The sequence below is a fragment of the Onychostoma macrolepis genome, chromosome 21 (assembly GCF_012432095.1).
Source record: "Onychostoma macrolepis isolate SWU-2019 chromosome 21, ASM1243209v1, whole genome shotgun sequence".
In the NCBI taxonomy this organism is placed as follows: domain Eukaryota; kingdom Metazoa; phylum Chordata; class Actinopteri; order Cypriniformes; family Cyprinidae; genus Onychostoma; species Onychostoma macrolepis.
The window spans coordinates 15,900,679-15,920,980 of record NC_081175.1 but is presented as its reverse complement, the minus strand read 5'-3'; the positions used below and the strand labels follow the sequence as shown (position 1 = coordinate 15,920,980).

Genomic DNA, 20,302 nt, shown 5'->3' with positions numbered 1-20,302 from the left:
TCTTTTGAACTTTCAGTTTGGTACAAAAGCTTGACAAAGCTTGAAATGGTTTCTTGAACAGCAATTTAGCATATTAGAATGATTGACTGGAATAATGGCCTCAGAAAAGTCAGCATTGCCACAGGAATACATTTCATTTTAAAATATATTAAGTTTGAAAATGTATTAGAAAATTAAGAACAAAATATAATTTTAAAAAATTAAATAGAAAATATACTAAATCAATTATTTTATATTGTAATATTTTACAATATTACTCTTTTTACTGTTGTTGTTTTTTTGTTTTTGTTTTTTTAATCAAATAAATACAGCCTTAGAGAACATTTAGAGACTTCTTTAGAAAACATAATTCTTACTGAACTCAAACTTTTGGATGGTAGTGTATGTACAGTAGAGAAGAATCAAATCTTACGAGAGATATGTTGTTTACAGAGAAGTAGAATACAAATATCGATAAGCTATTGTTGGTCATCTAAATGTATCAAATGAAACATAGCTTTTATTCATTTATTTGTTCATTTGGTTATGTTTTTATTTGTAAAAAGGTTTATGGCTTATTTAAAATGTCATATACTAAATATAAACCTGAACTGCCATTACTAACAATGTTATTAATGTCTCTGTTGTTATCACAGATGGAAATAGTAATGAACAATACTCATCAATTTAAAATATTTGAATGTTTACTAATACACAAGTGTCACCCCAGAAGCAGCAGTGATGAACTTTATGGGTTTAGGATTAATGTGCTGTGTCTGCACTGACCTATTCCTGGTGTTTAATGAATTGTGTTCCTCTATAAAGTTGTGTTTAAAAACAGAAATTTTAGCCCATGGAACAGCTCTGCTGACCTTTATGTACTGTATGTTTGGTCTGGTCTGTCTGGGGCAGTGTCTACTCTGTAGTTTGACCCACATTGTTAATAGAATTAGCAATTCTGTCCTCTGCAAAGTTAAAGATGTTTTTGGTCTTAATATTCTGGGGATCAGTATCCTTTCTGATAAAGCTATATTGTGAAAATGTTCCTTCATTGTAATTTTAAATATGCCCCAACAGGGTAGTTTTAAAATTTATGATGCAATGAGAATCTTTGATCAGATTCTAGAAAATGTGTCTTCAGAGTACACTTAGGCTATTCTGATACAGGCTCACAGGTTCTTGCTTTTATTAAAAAGATCTTAATATCTTTTTAAATAATTGATTGCAAAGTCTTAGGGTGTGGAACTTGCTGTCATGTACAGTCTGTTTCATTCCTATAGATATATTTCTTAATTTCATACATTACAGCAGGTTTATTTGATCTTTGCTTTGATCTTTTTTAATTTGATCTAATTTTACATTTAATTTTTAATGATTTTTTTATGTCCTTCTGTTTTTATCCTGTTTAGGTCCCTCACATGGTGACTTCTAATGTCAAAACTCTAAACCAGAAACATGGTCATTCTGCAACAGGTAAGGTTCTTATGCTCTTGCTCAGTGTTCGACTTCTTTACTTTTTCACCCGTAAATGAAAATTCTGTCATCATTTATGCTTTCCAAACCTGTTGGAGTTCCTTTCTTTCTTTTGTCGAACACACAAGAAGATATTTTGAAGAATGTTGGTAACCAAACTGCTGACAGTAGCCATTGACATCCATAATATGAAAACTAATAACATGGAATCAATGGCTACCATCAGCTGTTTGGTTACCAACATTCTTCAAAATGTCTTCTTTTGTGTTCATCAGAAGAGAGAAACTCATACAGCTTTGGAACAAGTGAAGGGTGAGTAAAGGATGACAGAATTTTCATTTTTGGGTGAACAATCCCTTTAAATGATTGTTTTTGCTATCATTTGTGAATTTTTCCAATGACAAAGATTTGGTTTTTGATGGGTTGTCCCATAGGGGGACTATGTCTGGTTGGACCTCGGAACAGGCCGTGAGTTTGACGTCCCTGTTGGCGCCGTGGTCAAACTCTGTGACTCGGGTCATATCCAGGTCTTGGATGATGAAGGAAAGGTGGGCCTTTCAGTGTGTACTACTCTTAATAGTGCCCAATATGTGAGAAAAGACCAGTTAGTAAACTATAAATGTTCTTTATCTACTGAACAGAAAGGAGGTTTAAAGGGGTCATCGGATGCGACATGCACTTTTACAAGTTGTTTGAACTGAAATGTGTGTTGGCAGTGTGTGTACACAACCACCCTATAATGATAAAGGTCCACCCCAGAGGCGTCATGCCCATTCAAAGTGGCCCCTCAGATTTCTGAGCCAAGTGGATTTTGAATACAGCTTCCAAAAGACAAAAAAATAGCCTAATAATATTTTTTATATTTGATACAATCACACCGGTGTGATTAGATCATTTAGTGCGGCACATCATCAGCTGCTAAATTCAAATCTGAGTTCGCTGGCTGGCGCTGAGCATTTGTAAAGCACTGCATTATAACCAATCACACACGATGCTGTTGAACTTATGAATGCAATGGCCAATCAGAGAATGAAAATGTTCTTTGATAATGTAAATGTATCTGAAAGTGTTATAATTAGTAACTTACAATATTATACAATATCAAGTATATAATACAATGTCAATCGTATTAAAAATATTTTATGGCATGACACCAATATCTGGTACTTAAGTAAAAAGTCTGGTTATCATGTGTAGTTAATAGATTACACCATTAAGGCCTATGAGTGCGAGGCGAATCGCCGACGGAAGGTGCTTTCACACCGAGCGTGAAACGAATGTTCGCTTCTGCTAATTCACGTCTGCACGCTATTTGTCATAAACATCCTTTGCTATAAAAAAAATACTGCATACAAAATATGTATGCATATAGCTGCATACAAAACATACAGAAAATATATCGTCATAATCATGTCTATTTGCTTTCATATTATGGGTAGAAAAATGTTTCACTCTATTTTTTTTTTTTTAATACGGAAGATCTAGAGTGAACGCGCTCGACTCATTACACTCGCGCACATCGAAGAAAACAGACGGTGCTCTACAGATCACATGATTCAGTGGAGAATTATTAGAAATGTTATTCTGTATGAAGAACATGTGAGAATAAATCTGTTCTCAAATACCAACGATAACAAGAACTCAGCATCCACTTTCTTATCCGGGATACTCTTCTTCGTTGTTTGTTTACATTGGTTTTCGAAACAGCGCCACCATTCTCACCCTTTTATGTAACAGCAGCTGCTCCTGTCAAGTTATCCTAGCTCAAATCTTATTGAACGGCCCATATTTTCACTTTGGGAAACTGAAAAGATTCGTCGGACTGGAGGAAAAAAAACATTTGCAGTTTCGGTGCGTGAATGTTCGCGGTCTATGTGGAAGCATCCATAGGATTCCAGCGCGTCATCGCGTCCAATATTCGTTTCGTTTTTTCGTGCTCAGTGTGGAAAGGCATTTAGTCTACTTTGCCCATCAACCCATTATAGATCAAATAACATAATCTATAAAGGTGCAAAATGCATTTTCATACACATGTTTGAGAATTGAGATATTTCCTGATATAGTTAACACGTTTGGAAAATATTTTGAATAAATAAATTTAAAAAAAATAAAACATAAGCCTATATCAGTTATACAGTGCTATTGTCACATGACAAGCATGACGAGACCCCCCCACCCCCGACTCATGCCCTCTCAAAAATCATGAGTACTTGCCGCCCCTGATCCACCCAGTGGATTTTTAATCTCCTTAAATCATTTCCCTTTTTCATATCAAGCCATTCTCAGCTGCCAGTCTGTGTGACGTCACACAGACCCAGGCCCCTCCCACAACTGTTGATTGACACCGGTGTTTTACCTTAGACCCGCCCTGAGTGAGCTGTCATCAGTCCGCCATTGTTTCAATGCTGGAGCAGGAGTAGACAAGAATGGCTCCTAAGCAATTGAGGTGTTTTGTTGTTTGATGTAATAATGAACATAGCAGTCATCATTTATTCCCGACATGTGAGCCGCTGAAGACGCAGTGGATTAACTTTGATTTTGAAGTGAATGCGCCCCCACTCTACCTAAATGCGTTTATGTTCACGCGAATCATTCGTGATCCAGCCACACCTACAGAGAAGAAGTGAGTATAAGGTTCTTTTATGAATCTTTGCAAATCACCTTTCCTAATAACATGCTAGTTAGTAAGTTCCGAGGTTAAAGTAAACAGTCTCATGAGAACGGCTCATCACCCCATGGAAGAGAGGGGCGGGGTGAGCAGAACTCATTAGCATTTAAAGAAACATACACTAAAACGGGTTGCTGAAAACAGAGCTGATTTTGACATGGTAAAAAGGGTGTTGTTTTACACTACCATTGAGAAATTTTAACCAAAGTATGTTAAGAATTTTCATTAAGACCCTAAAGAATCATATCAACTTGTGGAAAATGGGCATCCGATGACCCCTTTAAGTGAATTGTGAATTTTTTATCAGTTTTATTAGTAATAGTCTGTATTTTCCCCTTATGTAGGAGCAGCGGATCTCTCTTCAAAATGCTACAAACATCAAACCTATGCACCCAACCTCCATTCATGGGGTGGAGGACATGATTCGTCTTGGGGACTTGAATGAAGCTGGTATCCTCAGAAATCTCCTGATCCGTTACAACGACAGGGTCATATATGTAAGCGTGACCTTTAACATTTCTCTGTCTGGTGATGTTCATTTTATTACTGTGGAATCTAAGGCAGCATGGGAAACTTCATGATTGGATTACCCTAAGATTTACTCACCCTCAAGACATCCTGAGTGTATATGACGTTCTTCTTTCAGATGAATACAATCAGAGTAATATTAAAAAATGTTCTGGCTCTTCCAAGCTTTATAATGGCAGTGAATGGGGGTCGAGATTTTGAAGCTCAAAAAACTGCATCCATCCATCATAAAAAGTATTCCACACGGCTCTGGGGGGTTAGTAAAGATTTTGTAAGAAAAATATACATATTAAAAACTTTAAACTGTAATCTCTAGCTTCCACTAACTGTTGTACACGGTTCTCGTGAGACTAGCATATTCTCACCAGAGCTTATGCTACACCTAACCCACTAGAGCTGTGTGGAGTATTTTTTTATGATGGATGGATGCAGTTTTTTGAGCTTGAAAATCTCGACCCCCATTCACTGTCATTATAAAGCTTGGAAGAGCCAGGACGTTTTTTAATATTACTCTGATTGTATTCGTCTGAAAGAAGAAAGTCATATACACTCAGGATGTCTTGAGGGTGAGTAAATCATGGGGTAAAATTCATTTTTGGTGAACTATCCCTTTAACATCTCACATTGCTTCAAAAAATGCAACATTTAGACCACACAGACTTTAGAATAATGTTAACCAACAGTCAGATTCATATTTAGGTCAAATGTCAAGATGTTTTTCACAAAGAATTACATCAGATTATTAAAGTAAAATGGGCAAAATGTTAACTTTAAATTTCAGATGGCATTGGCTTGTTTCTGCTTAGCATTAATTCTAAGTCGCTGTATTCATACATTTTTTAAAGATTTTATGCTCCAAAGCTCGTTCATTCAGAAAAATAGACTGTCGTTAGAATATTGCCATTGATTTATGACTGTACAATGTATGGAGACCAAAACATTTTACCTTCGTTGTAACATTTGCCGAATGTGAAATCAGGGCATGTGTTTTCATTCCGTAAAAAGATTGAATGATTTGTTTTGGTCTCTTAGATGGTATAGCTTTTTTGCTCATTGTTTTTGTTTCAGGCTGCAGAAAATTGGCTTTGTGAAATGTGACCTTTTATTTTGTTTCATCAATGAATCCCCTTTAGCCATTTTCACCGCTAGAATACCTAATGCATTGTAACTTTGTCATAGGCTTTTAAAATAATGCTTGAATCATTTCAATTACTTGGCATAGGCAAAATATCCTATTTTAGGGTCATTCCTCTTTTCATGAGGTACACCACTGCTAGGATTCATTTGTATGGAAATGTGTTCTAGCTGCTCAGATTTATTTACTTTTTATCTAACTAGAAAGTCATAGGTTTTCCAATCTTCAGTTTCTTGTCACTTGCTCTTTCTTGATGGTATAAAGCACATCATTGTAGTAAATTGATGGGTTTGACTGATTCATAAAGACCACCAGTTGTCACCCACAATGCCTAAACTGTGCTTTGTCCAAATTTGTATTTTGATGGTATTAAAGGTATATGTTTCATTGATGTTATGCAACTGAGCAAAAGAGCTGAAACATGGAAAACCTGTCATGGCATCAGTTTGACAGTTTGAAAGAGGAACAGGAAAAACTATGTTACATGATGATTACAGCATGTTATGCAAATGTCATAGATGATTATACAGTGTTTAAAAATCAATACAGTTACTTGTATCTGCATATTGAGGAAATTATTTTAACTCCTTCCCTTCCAGTATTTTTTTAAGTTTCCAACTACTGCCAGCATTTTTGATCATTTTTAGAAAAAAAATCATTGCCCCCAGAATATTTTGTTGTATGAATATATGAACATGCATTTTGTCAAAGGAAAGAACAGAGCCTCTGTTTTTAAACAAAAGTCAATGTTTTATTCTAGCTTCATACATTCTTTTTTATCAAAAAATGAATGTGGGCAAGTTTCATGAAAAAAAAGTAACATTTGAAACAAAAAGCTGAGAAATCATGTTTTTGTAAAAGATTACATCTGGATCAGATTCAGAATGATGATCAAATCATAGATGAAGTATATAGTGTTATAGTGTATAGTGTTTAAAAAAACGTTTGGTTATACAATATACAATAGTTTTACAAAGTTATACAGTATCTTACTCAGAAAGTTTCCTTTATGTAATGATTCATAACCAGAAATGACTCGTGGGAGTCAATTGTGTCTTCAGTAATGAGTCATTCACTGACTGAGCGAGTCTGGTTCAAACTGCAAACAAGTTTAAAACTGTTTTGTGAATCTTTTTGCCTAACTTATTAAAAAGAGTAGACTCAGAACAGACACATAAGGTCATTAGTTTGTTAATCAGGTATCACGGGTTGCTATGTGTTCGTTACTACATCGCCACCTCAGGAGATGTGTTTACACATGCAAATGTCTCCCGATTGTCACCAGCGGTGCCTAGATTTTAACTTATTGTTGCAAATGTTTATTTTTTTAGTCTGGAGCCCTGTAACCACTCAGTTATGTGTTTACAATAATGTATTTCAGACGTACACGGGATCAATCCTGATAGCGGTGAATCCATACCAGCTCCTGCCCATCTACACACCTGATCATATCCGCCTCTACACAAACAAAAAGATAGGAGAGATGCCGCCACACATCTTTGGCATTGCAGACAACTGCTACTTCAGTATGCAAAGAAACAACAAGGACCAATGCTGCATCATCAGGTAAATCAGCCTGTAAAGGTTTAGGGTAAGTTTAAGTGTCTTCTATTTTTACCTCAATGTAATTCACTGGTTAGTGCCCATAACTGTGTTGACTATGTGTGTTCAGCGGTGAGTCTGGAGCTGGGAAGACGGAGAGCACCAAACTCATCTTACAGTTCCTGGCAGCTATCAGCGGCCAACACTCCTGGATTGAGCAGCAGGTTCTGGAGGCCAACCCTATCTTAGAAGGTCAGATCATCTCTAACCCTAATGACATAACGTCTACCTGCTTCAGTGCTAGGTCACAACACGGCCCTGTGATCTACTCTTCACCCTATTAGTAAAGGAGCATTCACACTGAATGTGATGTAGAGTGACGAGGCAACCGGACATCATCCATTTTTAATGAGAGTTGGCGATTTTCCTTGATTTCAAGTGGCTTGTGACCTCCAGCAATTTAATCACTGTCAGTGTGAAAGGGGGTTAACGCCTCTTGTTTCTGTACCTTATCAGTACCTATGGATTCATGCCCAGCTTCTCACATGCATAAGCCTCATGATCAAGCTTCAGGCTTTGAGCCAGAACTAAGACTGTTTGTTTACCAAAATGTGTTGATAAACTAACACTTGTGTCACTTGTTAATTACACTGTACTGTGAAAGGAGGGTGATACGCCAATCAGAATAGAATTGAATATTCCTTTAAAATTAGTAGGATAAAACTTTTGTAATTTGAATTTTATTTTAAGAAAGTAGGAATAAAAATCATGTTTAATACAGTTCAATAGTTTTTTAATACAATAATAAAATAATATGCATTAATAAAATTAATATATAATTTTTCATTTTCATTTTTCTGTGTGAATTAGTTATCATACATCAGTTATTATTCATACAGTACCACTCATACAGTAGCATGTTCAAAAGCATGAAATTATATTAATAAGTGATGTTTGAAATTTAAAATGAAAGAAATTTATGTAAAATTAATATACACACGCACATATATGACCATTCTACAGAATTGGTCCAAAGTTGGAGTTGGAAACGTCTTGAAAAAAAATTATTTTTCCAAAATATTTGTATGTATGTATGCAAATTGTATAATATCCAAGCAAGGTACACATTTCTATTAATTGTGCAGTTAATTCTCATATTGTATTTTCAGGAAGTTTTGGAATATTTTTCCTCTCCACAAATTTGTCACTACAGAAACACAGTAAAATATAATTTAATAAGAAGGGTTATATTGACCTATTAAGATTTTGCTTACATCTACATTGTAAATATATATCTATATATTTTTGCTATTTTATTTAAATGTTTTCAGAGGTAAATCAATAACAATTGCATATTTAACAATATTTCAAGTGTAATTTATGAGATTTGTTTACAATTTTTATTTGTAAAAGGCAAAAAGTTGATCCTACTGATTTCAAAGTTAAGGATTCATTAGTTTGAAAATACATTGAACCAAAAACTATCATAACATTTATTTTTGACAAAACATCCCATACTTCAGTAGTGACTGCACATTTTCGGAAGTGACAGTAATGCTTTAGTGGTGACCACATCACATTACAGAATTTTAACTCACATTCTAAAACATACTAAAATAAACAAAATTTTAGTGAAGTAATGCAATTTTATTGTATTTCCCCCAAATATGAGGATTATGTGTTCCCTTTTGTCACTGTTTTTGTCTTTTGTCAACTACCGAAACTCCACCAAATGTTTTGGCAGTAACAATTTTAGATCATTTTGAACCCAGCTCGAAGATGCCAATCAGTACATGGTTAACTAGCACAGTTCTGAACAGTGGTATACATATAAAAACTAAATGTTATGGAATAACTTCCAAAAAAGTGTGCTTAATTGCAGAAAAAAGGTGTTCGGTAGTGATGTTCCTTAAAGTTACACACAGATTTTTCAGACTTTTGAACACATTTACCTAAAAATGCGTAAAATATATACATAAAAATATGCAAGAAATGTATATTAATATTTGAATTAAATTCAAAGTGTGAATATATAGAGAGAAATTAGAAAATGTTTTCTGCAGTGTATTCTCAATTCAAATTCCAACTCATGATTTGAAAAAAGAGGCTTGAATTCACAGATTTGTTCAACATTTATGAAAGTCAGAAGGGCTTTGTTCTTCTGTGTGTTCAATAAATGTCTAACGCCGTGGGATTGAGATTTGTTTACCCTGTTCCCACAGCATTTGGTAATGCCAAGACCATACGCAATGACAACTCCAGTCGGTTTGGAAAATACGTAGACATTCACTTCAACAAGCGAGGAGCTATCGAGGGGGCAAAGGTCGAGCAGTACTTGCTGGAGAAATCAAGAGTTTGCAGACAGGTGAGAGAGGATCGGCAGAACGAGTCTCTTTTTCATGCTATTGATTATGGTGATGTCAGTGATGTGATTGTATTTAACTGTCTTTGCAGGCAGCCAATGAGAGGAACTACCATGTATTCTACTGTATGCTGGCAGGCATGAGCCCTGATCAGAAGACTAAATTAGGCCTGGGCCTGGCCACAGACTACAATTATCTTACTATGGTGAGGGCCTATTTTTATCCGACGACTAATATACTTCTATGCATTTTCCTGTACCTTATGAAAGCATTTGAATAGATCTTTCTATTACAGGAATAGTTCACCCAACAATGAAAATTCTCATGTAGTTCTGAACCTGAATGACCTATTTTCTTCTGTGGAACACAAAATGTAATTATTCTGAAGAATATTAAAAAAAAAAAAACTGGGTCTCTCTTGCTCCAATGACAATTTAAATGGCATAAAGTTGTATATAAGTGGCACATATGAATTGTGCATTGTATTCCAAGTCTTCTGAAGTCATATTGACTGCTTTATGATACTTTTATAGTGCTTTTTGTCATTTTGGAGCTTGACAGCACCAATTCCCATTCATCTTCATTATGTGGAAACAAGCAGCCAGGACATTCTTCAAAATTTCTCCTTTTGTGTTCCATTGAAGAAAATAAGTCATACAGGTTTGAAACAAGAGTAAGTCATACAGGTTTGATAACAGATTTTTGAGTGAACTGTTCCGTTAATATAACAAGAAAACATATCTTGCTTGTTGATATCTGTCTAGTGGCAGTAGAGGAACAAAGAGAGTGTGTAAAAGGCTTGCGTGTACGTGTCCACTCTATCTTTCTCTCTTGGCCTGTCATTCAGGGAAACTGTACAGTGTGTGAGGGGAGGAATGATATGAAGGAGTACTCCAGCATTCTGTCAGCCATGAAGGTCCTGATGTTTACTGACACTGAAAACTGGGAGATCTCCAAACTGCTGGCTGCCATCCTGCATATGGGCAACCTGCGCTTTGAAGGTGGATAGTGTTAATGGAAGATGTTATTTTTAATAATTGTTCACCCACAAGACGTTACAGACAAGCTAAATTGCACATATGATTTGTGTTGCCCCAACAGCTCGAACGCTGAAGAACCTGGATACCTGTGTGGTGGTTCGCTCAATGGACCTGGCCAAAGCAGCCACGCTGTTGGAGGTGAGGTTCATGTGAATGCACGAGAGAGCTATAAAGTCACATAAATGGCCATTTGAAACCCAATTTTTTATTTCCGTACTGTGATATTCGTTTGAGTGAAACATATGGATGCTCATTTCCACCTCAGAACGAAAAGAAATAAATAAAAAGGTAACTGCAACTTTATTTCTCACAATATGTGACTTCATATCTCACGAAGTGAGTCTTCCTTGATTTTGTGACTTTGTGACTTCCTTGATCTCACAATATGTCTTCCTATAGTTTTAGTTATTGTAATTGCGACTTTATATCACAAAATGGGCTTTTTGTGTAATAATGTTGCACATTATTGTGACTATATTTAACAATTTGACTTTGTATCTCACAACTGATATTTTATTTATCATAATTGCGACTTTATATCGCACATTGTGACTTTCTCACAATTTGACTGTTTTGCATTATTGTGACTTTATATCTCAACTGTATATTTTCCATCTCATAACTGCAAATTTATTTCTCATATTTGTGACTTTATATCTCACAATTTGTCTTCTATACAATTTTAGTTATTGTAATTGTGACTTTATATCACCGAATGTGCAACTTTATATTTCACATTGTGACTTCATGTGATTCACAATGTGACTGTTTTGCATTATTGCGATTTTGACTTAACTGTACATTTTCCATCTCGTAACTGCAACTCTGTTTCTCATATTTGTGACTTTATATCTCACAATGTCACTTTATATCTCGCAATAGCAATATTTGTCTTGTAATTATGACTTTATATTTCACAATTATGACCTTATATCTCACAGTGTATATGTATATCTCATAATGTGGCTTTCTTATTATAAACTTTATCTAGCTTCCATAGAAACAAGATATTCTAGTCTGAGACTTTATTTTAAGCTATGAAATGAAGTGAATGGTAAAAAGTGGGACTTCATTACTAGAATGGAGCGAGACTTGAATGTGAGTTGCTAAAATTATGCTCAAATAGCTTTAGTTAACATTTACCAATAGACCACACAACCTAGGTAAGGTCAGGTAACGTTCGCTGAATATTTTCCGCTGAAGAATTGTGTAGAATAAGGAATGTGAATAAAGTAAAAGGTCATTGCTCTGCACTAACTCTGTACACGTCTATTAGCTTTGGTTTAATCACATTTTTGCATCCATTTATTGCCATCTCAAAGCTGCTGTTACTTGAAGGGGTTTGTTTCTGCTGTCTTGTTCAGATTCATCTTTCTCATTAGCTCTGTGGTACTGCGTTATCTGTGTAGTTGAGGGAGGGGAGTTTGAGATAAATGTAGTCATTAGTGAGCATCAGACTTTTATTCTAATGTTATTATCGTAGACAGTGGCACAGCGTGACGAGTCTGTTCAGACTTCCTGCCGGTAGCACTCTGCTGTCAGTCTTTATGATTTCTACGGCTTTCTGCATATTTCCACTGGCCACAATCTTTGTTCTGTTTTCAGTTTGATTTAAATGGCTGTGGCTCAATGCTGTATCTTAAAATCATTTTCTTTGCTTATTTCTGCCCCCTGGTGGTAAGATATAAAATATCACAAGCATAGTCGGAAAGGGACATTTGAGAATCAATACACTTTGAGTGCACCATATTTTAATTACACTGTAAAAAAAAAAAAAAAAAAAACCAGTAGTATCTTATTGCTTGTAAAATTTCTATTGATCTTAAAATTCTGTAGATTATTAAATTTGACTTTCAATACTATTCTGGATAAATCAATTCGATTTTGAATTGACAGATGTAAGAAAATAATGTTATAATTTATGCATTAGTCAAACACTTTCAATGTAAAAAAAATATATATATTTGGCAACACTTTACTTAAAGCCTTAATGTATAATGCATTCTCAAAGGTTATTAGAGGATATAATGCATTATAATTATTCATAATGTGCATTTTATTTCATAATATCTTGTTGTAAATAATTAAAACCAAATTTAAAATATAGTAGTGTAACAATGATTTGATAAGTGTTATAATGTATTAACTGTGGTTACAATTATTCATTAGATTGTACATTATAAGGTGCATTACAAGGCATAATTAATGCATTAAAACTACTATTATAATGAATTATACATAAAGGCTTTAAGTAAAGTGTTACCAAGAGGTTTTTTTTTTCAACAAGGTCATTATAATGAGCTGAATTCGACCCTATTAGTCAAGTTTGATAATTAATAAATTAACCAATTTTCCTAATTTGCACTAATAATTTTTCACATCTATGCTGTGCAAAAAAAAATCTTATTTATTTCTGAACATTAATTTTAACAGTGTATTGTAAATAAAGTAAATATATTAATATTGTAGTATAACTATGAATAAGCATTCAATAACCTTTCTGTATTTTTTTTTTTTTTTAAATGTAGCCTACATATCGTCATATATTTACCTTTGACCAGTTATTGAATTGGCCGGCTGTCAATGAACTATGCTGGTTCTTTCTGCAGGTAGACCCTCAGGACGTCATGACTTGTCTGACCACACGTACACTGATCACCAGGGGTGAAAGTGTGTCCACCCCTCTCAGCGTGGATCAGGGGCTGGATGTCCGTGACGCCTTTGTCAAGGTGAGATTGTTCCAAATCAATAAACGGCCCAGTTTTGATTCTCAATTTGTCACAGAAGTCATCAATATCCACTAAGTGGGCGATTTTTGTCTCCATCAGGGAATCTATGGCAGGTTATTTGTGTGGATAGTGGATAAAATCAATGCTGCCATCTATAGGACTCCTTCCACAGAAAGCAAGACTGTTCGCAGGTCTATAGGCTTGCTTGACATCTTCGGTTTTGAGAATTTCACTATTAACAGGTAAGTACTAGTAAATAGAAAATTCTAGATTGTTTTAATTTCTGCAAACACAACTGGTCTGCCTCAGGTCTTGCACCTAAAAAGCCTTTTTTGGTCAAACTGGTACTAATCTTATTAATTCCTGCTGTAGTTTTGAGCAACTGTGCATCAACTTTGCAAATGAGAACCTGCAGCAATTCTTCGTTCGCCACGTTTTCAAGCTGGAGCAGGAGGAGTACAACTTGGAAGATATCAACTGGCAGCACATTGAGTTCACCGACAACCAGGATGCCTTGGATATGATTGCCATGAAACCTATGAATATCATTTCCCTTATTGATGAGGAGAGCAAGTTCCCAAAGGTAAAGTTTGAGTTTGTTGATGTGCTGTGCGTTTGGACTTTCCATAGAGCACCACAGAACATAGCTGGTTCAGTTCTGAGTGCCTATCTTCCATCATTGTTTTTATTTTTTCAGTTGAACAGAGGATATCTAGCCATGACTGTGTGCTGTGTTTCTTTTCATGCTGTATTTCGCAGGGAACAGATGCTACCATGCTGAACAAGCTAAACTCCCAGCACAAACTTAATACCAACTACTTCCCTCCTAAGCACAGTCACGAGACCCAGTTTGGCGTTCAGCACTTTGCTGGAGTCGTGCACTATGAAACTAAAGGTACACATTACTGAATTAAACAGTTAATATTAATAGTTATAATAATAATACATTTATTTGTATAGCTCTTTACAACAAAAGAATCTAATGCATGTATAATTTCTATGTATAATTTCAGTTTCTAATCTCTAAAACACTGTACTTGAGAATACAGTAGTTTCTCAAAGTGAAGATAATATTGTTGTTAATAATATGAACGTATCAACATATCAGTATAATTTCAGAAGGATCATGTGACACTGAAGACTGGAGTAATGTCTGCTGAAAATTCAGCTTTTCCAATATAGGAATACATAACATTTTAAATTATGTTAAATTAGAAAACAGATATTTTAAATTGTAATATTTCACAATATTATTGTTTTTACTGATTTTTTGCTCAAATAAATACAGCCATGGTAAAGCGTAAGAGGTGTCTTTGAAAAATATTAAATTATATTACAGACCCTAAACTTCTGTACGTATCTAAAATAATACAATATAATTATTTTCCACTTTTCAGTCTCTAATTTCAACTCAGATCGACACTTCATGACTATATTTTCCTTATTTACTAAATAGCTGCTTGATAAGCAAGCAAGAATAATATACAATCAGTCTGTCATTATTGCATCATTAAGCCCCATCAGGATGACACACTCTTTTGGCTCTAACTGTACTTAAGCCCATGACAATATTTATGTTTCCATTGAAAAGTTAACCTAATCCCCTCCTGGTTCATTGTTCAGGTTTCCTGGAGAAAAACCGAGACAGCCTCCACAGTGACATCATCCAACTCGTGCACACGTCCAAAAACAAGTTCATCAAGCAGATCTTCCAAGCTGATGTTGCTATGGTGATGCCCTTTTCCAATACCGAATCCATATTTGCTCAGCATTAATATGCTCACGACACGCCAGCGAGGCCGCAGATCTCTGAGGGCCAAATGCTGGCCATGCGGGTTTATGTCAGGGTTGCATATTAAAAGCTAGTATAATTGCCCTTGAAGTGTACGAGAGAAGTGACTGCTACAAATGAGACAACTTTAGCCTGAGTCTTTATCATGACTCTGTGTGACAGTGTCAGAACAGTCTGACTAACCCTGCTGCTGTAACTCACTCTCTCTCTCTCTGGTAATGTCAGCCCTAATCTTTCTGGGCTGATTCTCAACAGACTTGGCTCAATTCTGTCTCTGTCTCTCTCTCTTTCTCTCTTCTATCCTCACTCTGTCCCTCAATCTTTTACCTTATTTTTGGCCTCAGTTTCTATGTGGCTATTTGGAGCCCACTGCATCCCTTCAAAAGGTAATCAATGGTGTGGTTTGTGTCCCTCTCAGACTCCTACTGAACTACATTTTCTCAATAGTCCCTTACTAAAACTCATTCCTGTGGTTTTCTTCTCTTTTGGAAATGGGTTCTGTTGAAGTAGTCGGTAAGGGCAGGCTGACAGAATAATTTAATAGCTCTAACAGCGGCATTATTCTCCAGATGAATTGAGGAAAAACTTTAGTCATCACAGACAGATTCTGTTTCAAGTTAGATGAGGCTTGTTCTCATTGGTGTTTTTCAGCATTATTTTGAGTTTTTTTCTTCTTTTTTTGCGAGAGAGAAATTCCGTTTACTCTTTTTCCTGGCGCTGAGTGAAGATTGAGGAAGGGAGAAACTACTAGATTTTCTTTACAATGCCTTCTTAAAGCATTTGCATGGAAAGTGTATGGAATAACCGCAAAAAGAGAGATCGACAGAGAAGGATACAAGCAAGCAATGAAGATCCCGAAGAAATGTGATGAGAGAGGGAGAGAGTATGAAAAAATTACATTTATTAAAGGAAAGAAAGAAAGAAGAAAAGATTGGACCAAAAAAGGGCCATGCAGAAAGGTGAACTGGTGTCTTTGTGAGGTTTATAGTATGGGTATTTGTTGTAGTTTTGTGTGATGTGCTTTTGTGATGTGTGGTTTTGTGTGAGGTCCTCTCTTGTGAGTTTAATTTATTTCTGTGTGATGTTAATGGGAGAATTTCTGTGTTTTCAGGGAATGGAGACAAGGAAGCGTTCCCCGACTCTGAGCAGTCAGTTTAAGCGCTCGCTCGAGCTGCTCATGAGGACGCTGAGCGTGTGTCAGCCTTTCTTTGTGCGCTGTATTAAACCCAATGAGCTCAAAAAGCCCATGGTGAGTAAAACAGTGTCTTTGTATGTGTTTGAAGATAAGATGCAGATCATTTAAACATTTGATTAGGGCTCAACAATGAGGATGACGTGAAGGCCCACAGCCTTCTTTCTTTCTTTCTTTCTTTACCATAGCCCTACATAGGACAAATGATATAGAGAATGGGTGGATTTATGTATTTATTTATCTATCTATTTATTTATTTATTTACAACAATCCTACATAGGACAAATGGATGGAAGGTTTCATTCATTTATTCATTCATTCATTCATGTACCACAATCCTACATAGGACAAGTGGTATTGAGGATGGATGGATAGAAAAAAATCTAAAATTCTTCTTTCAGTATTTTTGTCTTGTTTTCCAGTCAAATTATCAACAAATTATTAAAACAAGTAACATTTAAAAGTAAAATTGATATCAAGGAGTTTCCTTCGTGAAAAATATATTAAATGTATTTGAAAGTATTCTACAAATACATGTACATGTTTATGTGCTTAATAAAAATACCCTGAAATTTTACTTTTGGTATACTTAAAGTCTGCTCAATTGAAACAACTAATTTTGTGCTTATTGCACTTTAATTGTGTGGAGGTAGTGCTAAAGTCCAACTAAAGATATGCTGGAGTATATTTGATCGTGCTAAAGTGGAACTATTGCAAGTATACTTCAGGTGCAATTATTACAATAAATTCAGGTACAATAAATTATGGCATAGTTTTTTTTTATTTTTTTTACTAGGGTTGTTTGCAGAGAATATTTTTTATAACTTTTTTTCTAGTTACATTTTGTTAGATATATGCTTAAAGTTTACGAAAATATTAATTATTACAAAAAGATAAATTGATATATTGTATAAATCAATAATAAGATAAATTTGTCTTAACATAAGATATAATCCTAATTTTGCAGATAAAAATTTTACTGAGCCCTGAATACCAGCACTCATTCTCTCCTCTGCAGATGTTTGATAGAGGACTGTGTGTCAGGCAGTTACGCTACTCCGGGATGATGGAAACGATCCGCATACGCAGAGCTGGATATCCCATACGCTACACATTCGCTGAGTTTGTGGACCGTTATCGGGTTCTTATGCCTGGGGTCAAACCAGCCTTCAAACAGGCGAGTCTAAAGTGTTACTGTGTTAATGCAGTCAACAGATGTGACGTGCAGGTCTGGAGTATGTTGTTTGCTTGACAGCTCTTATTAAAGCTTTTTTCTGTGCACTTGTCATCTGGTGATATTTTTTGAGAAGTGCTGACAATTTGCTGTTAGGAAGTAGCTCTGAATCTGTGTCCTCTTACAGGAAGATCTGCGAGGGACCTCTCAGCGCATTGTTGTGTCAGTTCTAGAGAGAGATGATGACTGGCAGATAGGAAAGACAAAAATCTTTCTGAAGGTTTGCCACAAGTAAACATTTTTCTGAAGATTTGGCTTTGTTTTATATTTGTGACAAATTGTATACTTGGTCTATACTTGCTGTAGGATCATCATGACATGCAGCTGGAAATTGAAAGAGATAAAACCATCACTGACAAGGTCATTCTCATCCAGAAGACTGTGAGAGGTCAGAAAGAGAGGTACGAGAAAAAGAAGAGCAGCCAAAAAACAAAAAAATTGACATCTAAAACATGTTTTTAAATTAACATCTTTGTTTTCCAGAACTAACTTCCTAAGGGTTAGAAAGGCTGTGACATTAATCCAGCGAATATGGAGAGGCTACATCTCCAGAAAGCACTACGCTGTGGTGAGTTGGCATGCTCTCAGTGAAACCTAAGCAGACATACAGTAATATGCACTGAGGTTTTCTCTGATTATAATTATCCTTTCATTTCAGATGCGTGTAGGTTTCTTACGGCTTCAGGCCTTGTATAGGTCACGGAAGTTGTACCTAGCGTACCAAGCATCCAGGACATGCATCACTCTGCTCCAGGCCTGGTGCCGTGGCTTCCTGGTGCGGCGGACGTTCTCAAAGCGCTTCCATGCGGTCCTGACAATCCAGGCTTATGCACGAGGAATGATAGCACGTAGACTGTGCAAGCGTCTCAGACTGGAGGTAAATCTACTATCTATCTACCCATCTATCCATCCATCATTCTGTCCATCAATCCATCCATTAATAAATCCATCCATCCATCTACTAGTCCGTCCGTCCATCCATACACCCACCTACCCATCCATCCATCTACCCACCCGTACATCCATCAATCCATCCATCCACCCACCCATCCACCCATCCATCCATCTACCAATTCATCAGTCCATCCATCTACCAATCCGTCCGTCCATCCATCTATCCATCCCATCTGTCCATCCACCCATCCATCCATCCATCCATCCATCCATCCATCTGTCCATCCATCAATCTGTCCGTCCATCCATCCATCAGTCCATCCATCCACAAATTCATCCGTCCATCTACCCACCCATTCATCCGTCAGTCCATCCATACACCAATCTGTCCGCCCATCCATACATCCGTCTATCCATCCATTCATCCATCCATCCATCCATTAATCCGTCGATCCATCTACCCACCCATCTGTCTATCCGTCCATCTGTCCATCCATCCATCCTTCAGACAAGCAAATACTTAACTGTGTTGCAATAAAGTTTGTTCTTTCTCTGTTTAGAGGGAGCGACGGTTAGATGCCGAGCAGCAGCGTCTGGCTGAAGAGTTGCATCTGAGGAACCAGATGACGGCACGTAGGGCTCGCGCAGAGGCAGAGAGGAAGCACCAGGAGCGTCTGGCCCAGTTCGACCAAGAGCAGAAGGAGAGAGAGCAGGCAGAGCGGGATGAGACACGAAGGAAAAAGGAGCTTCTGGAGCAGATGGAGAGAGAAAAACAGGAGCCGGTCAACGACTCTGACATGGTGGACAAGATGTTCGGATTCCTGGGCAGCACCAACTCTCTTCCCAACCTGGAGGGTGAAGCACCAGAAGGGTTTGAGGTGTGGGACTTTATGACTATTAATCTCTGTAACTTACATTGCCTGGCTTTCACATTATCTTAGTTTGATTTTGTTTGGATGTGACAGGATCTCGAGAAAGTTCCAAGACAGTTTGAGGAAGTCATTGATGAACCTATTCCACTTCCTGATGATGAAGAGGAAGACCTGTCAGAGTATAAGTTTGCAAAGTTTGCTGCAACCTACTTTCAGGGAAATGCCACACATACATATATACGGCGGCCACTGAAACAACCTCTGCTGTTCCATGAGGATGAAGGAGATCAGCTAGTATGCATTATTTATTTATTGATTTATTGATTTATTTTAAAGTATTATTTATACTAATAATAAGACATGTTATTGTTTACAGGTTTACTGTTTGATATTTACGCTGCTTTGACCATATAAGGTTTTTTTATGTCTTTAGGCTGCTCTGGCTGTGTGGATCACTGTTTTGAGATTTATGGGAGATCTCCCTGAACCCAAATATCATATCAGCATTAGTGACGGCAGTGAGAAGATTCCAGTTATGACTAAAATCTATGAGACATTGGGGAAGAGAACCTACAAAAGGGAGCTGCAGGCCCTGCAGGTGGATGAGGAGGTGAGACAAGTGAGGTGGTGGGTGTTGTGAAAATTAGAATTAATCTTCCCATCATCATTATTAACTACTGTATATAATAAAACACAAACATTGTATTGTACTCAACAGTGTATTTCTAAATTAACATTAACCTAGACTAGTAAATACTGTGAAAAATCAATTCTTTGTTATTTGTTAGTTATTGACACCCAAGGAAAAAGCTAATGTTAAATTTAATTAGTTATTAGTTCAAATTAAACCTTATTGTAAAG

At 36.3% G+C, this 20,302-nt stretch overlaps 1 protein-coding gene across 2 annotated transcripts in view; it reads left to right on the top strand.

Moving 5' to 3' along the window:
• Positions 1 to 20,302, top strand: part of myo7ab (myosin VIIAb) — a 44,833-nt gene that overhangs the window by 6,783 nt on the left and 17,748 nt on the right. The window contains exons 3-26 of one of the 2 annotated variants that reach the window (XM_058758084.1): positions 1,389 to 1,452; positions 1,887 to 2,000; positions 4,465 to 4,617; positions 7,165 to 7,349; positions 7,456 to 7,577; positions 9,548 to 9,690; positions 9,780 to 9,893; positions 10,536 to 10,689; positions 10,790 to 10,866; positions 13,338 to 13,457; positions 13,557 to 13,699; positions 13,830 to 14,040; positions 14,217 to 14,352; positions 15,081 to 15,187; positions 15,594 to 15,635; positions 16,361 to 16,498; positions 17,460 to 17,618; positions 17,803 to 17,895; positions 17,982 to 18,076; positions 18,159 to 18,243; positions 18,334 to 18,552; positions 19,130 to 19,447; positions 19,535 to 19,735; positions 19,875 to 20,051. In XM_058758084.1, coding sequence (XP_058614067.1) covers positions 1,435 to 1,452; positions 1,887 to 2,000; positions 4,465 to 4,617; positions 7,165 to 7,349; positions 7,456 to 7,577; positions 9,548 to 9,690; positions 9,780 to 9,893; positions 10,536 to 10,689; positions 10,790 to 10,866; positions 13,338 to 13,457; positions 13,557 to 13,699; positions 13,830 to 14,040; positions 14,217 to 14,352; positions 15,081 to 15,187; positions 15,594 to 15,635; positions 16,361 to 16,498; positions 17,460 to 17,618; positions 17,803 to 17,895; positions 17,982 to 18,076; positions 18,159 to 18,243; positions 18,334 to 18,552; positions 19,130 to 19,447; positions 19,535 to 19,735; positions 19,875 to 20,051 — 3,324 coding nt within the window. In that variant the 5' untranslated portion in view covers positions 1,389 to 1,434. The remainder of the gene's footprint in view (positions 1 to 1,388; positions 1,453 to 1,886; positions 2,001 to 4,464; positions 4,618 to 7,164; positions 7,350 to 7,455; positions 7,578 to 9,547; positions 9,691 to 9,779; positions 9,894 to 10,535; positions 10,690 to 10,789; positions 10,867 to 13,337; positions 13,458 to 13,556; positions 13,700 to 13,829; positions 14,041 to 14,216; positions 14,353 to 15,080; positions 15,188 to 15,593; positions 15,636 to 16,360; positions 16,499 to 17,459; positions 17,619 to 17,802; positions 17,896 to 17,981; positions 18,077 to 18,158; positions 18,244 to 18,333; positions 18,553 to 19,129; positions 19,448 to 19,534; positions 19,736 to 19,874; positions 20,052 to 20,302) is intronic. The other variant, XM_058758085.1, reaches the window with a different exon arrangement.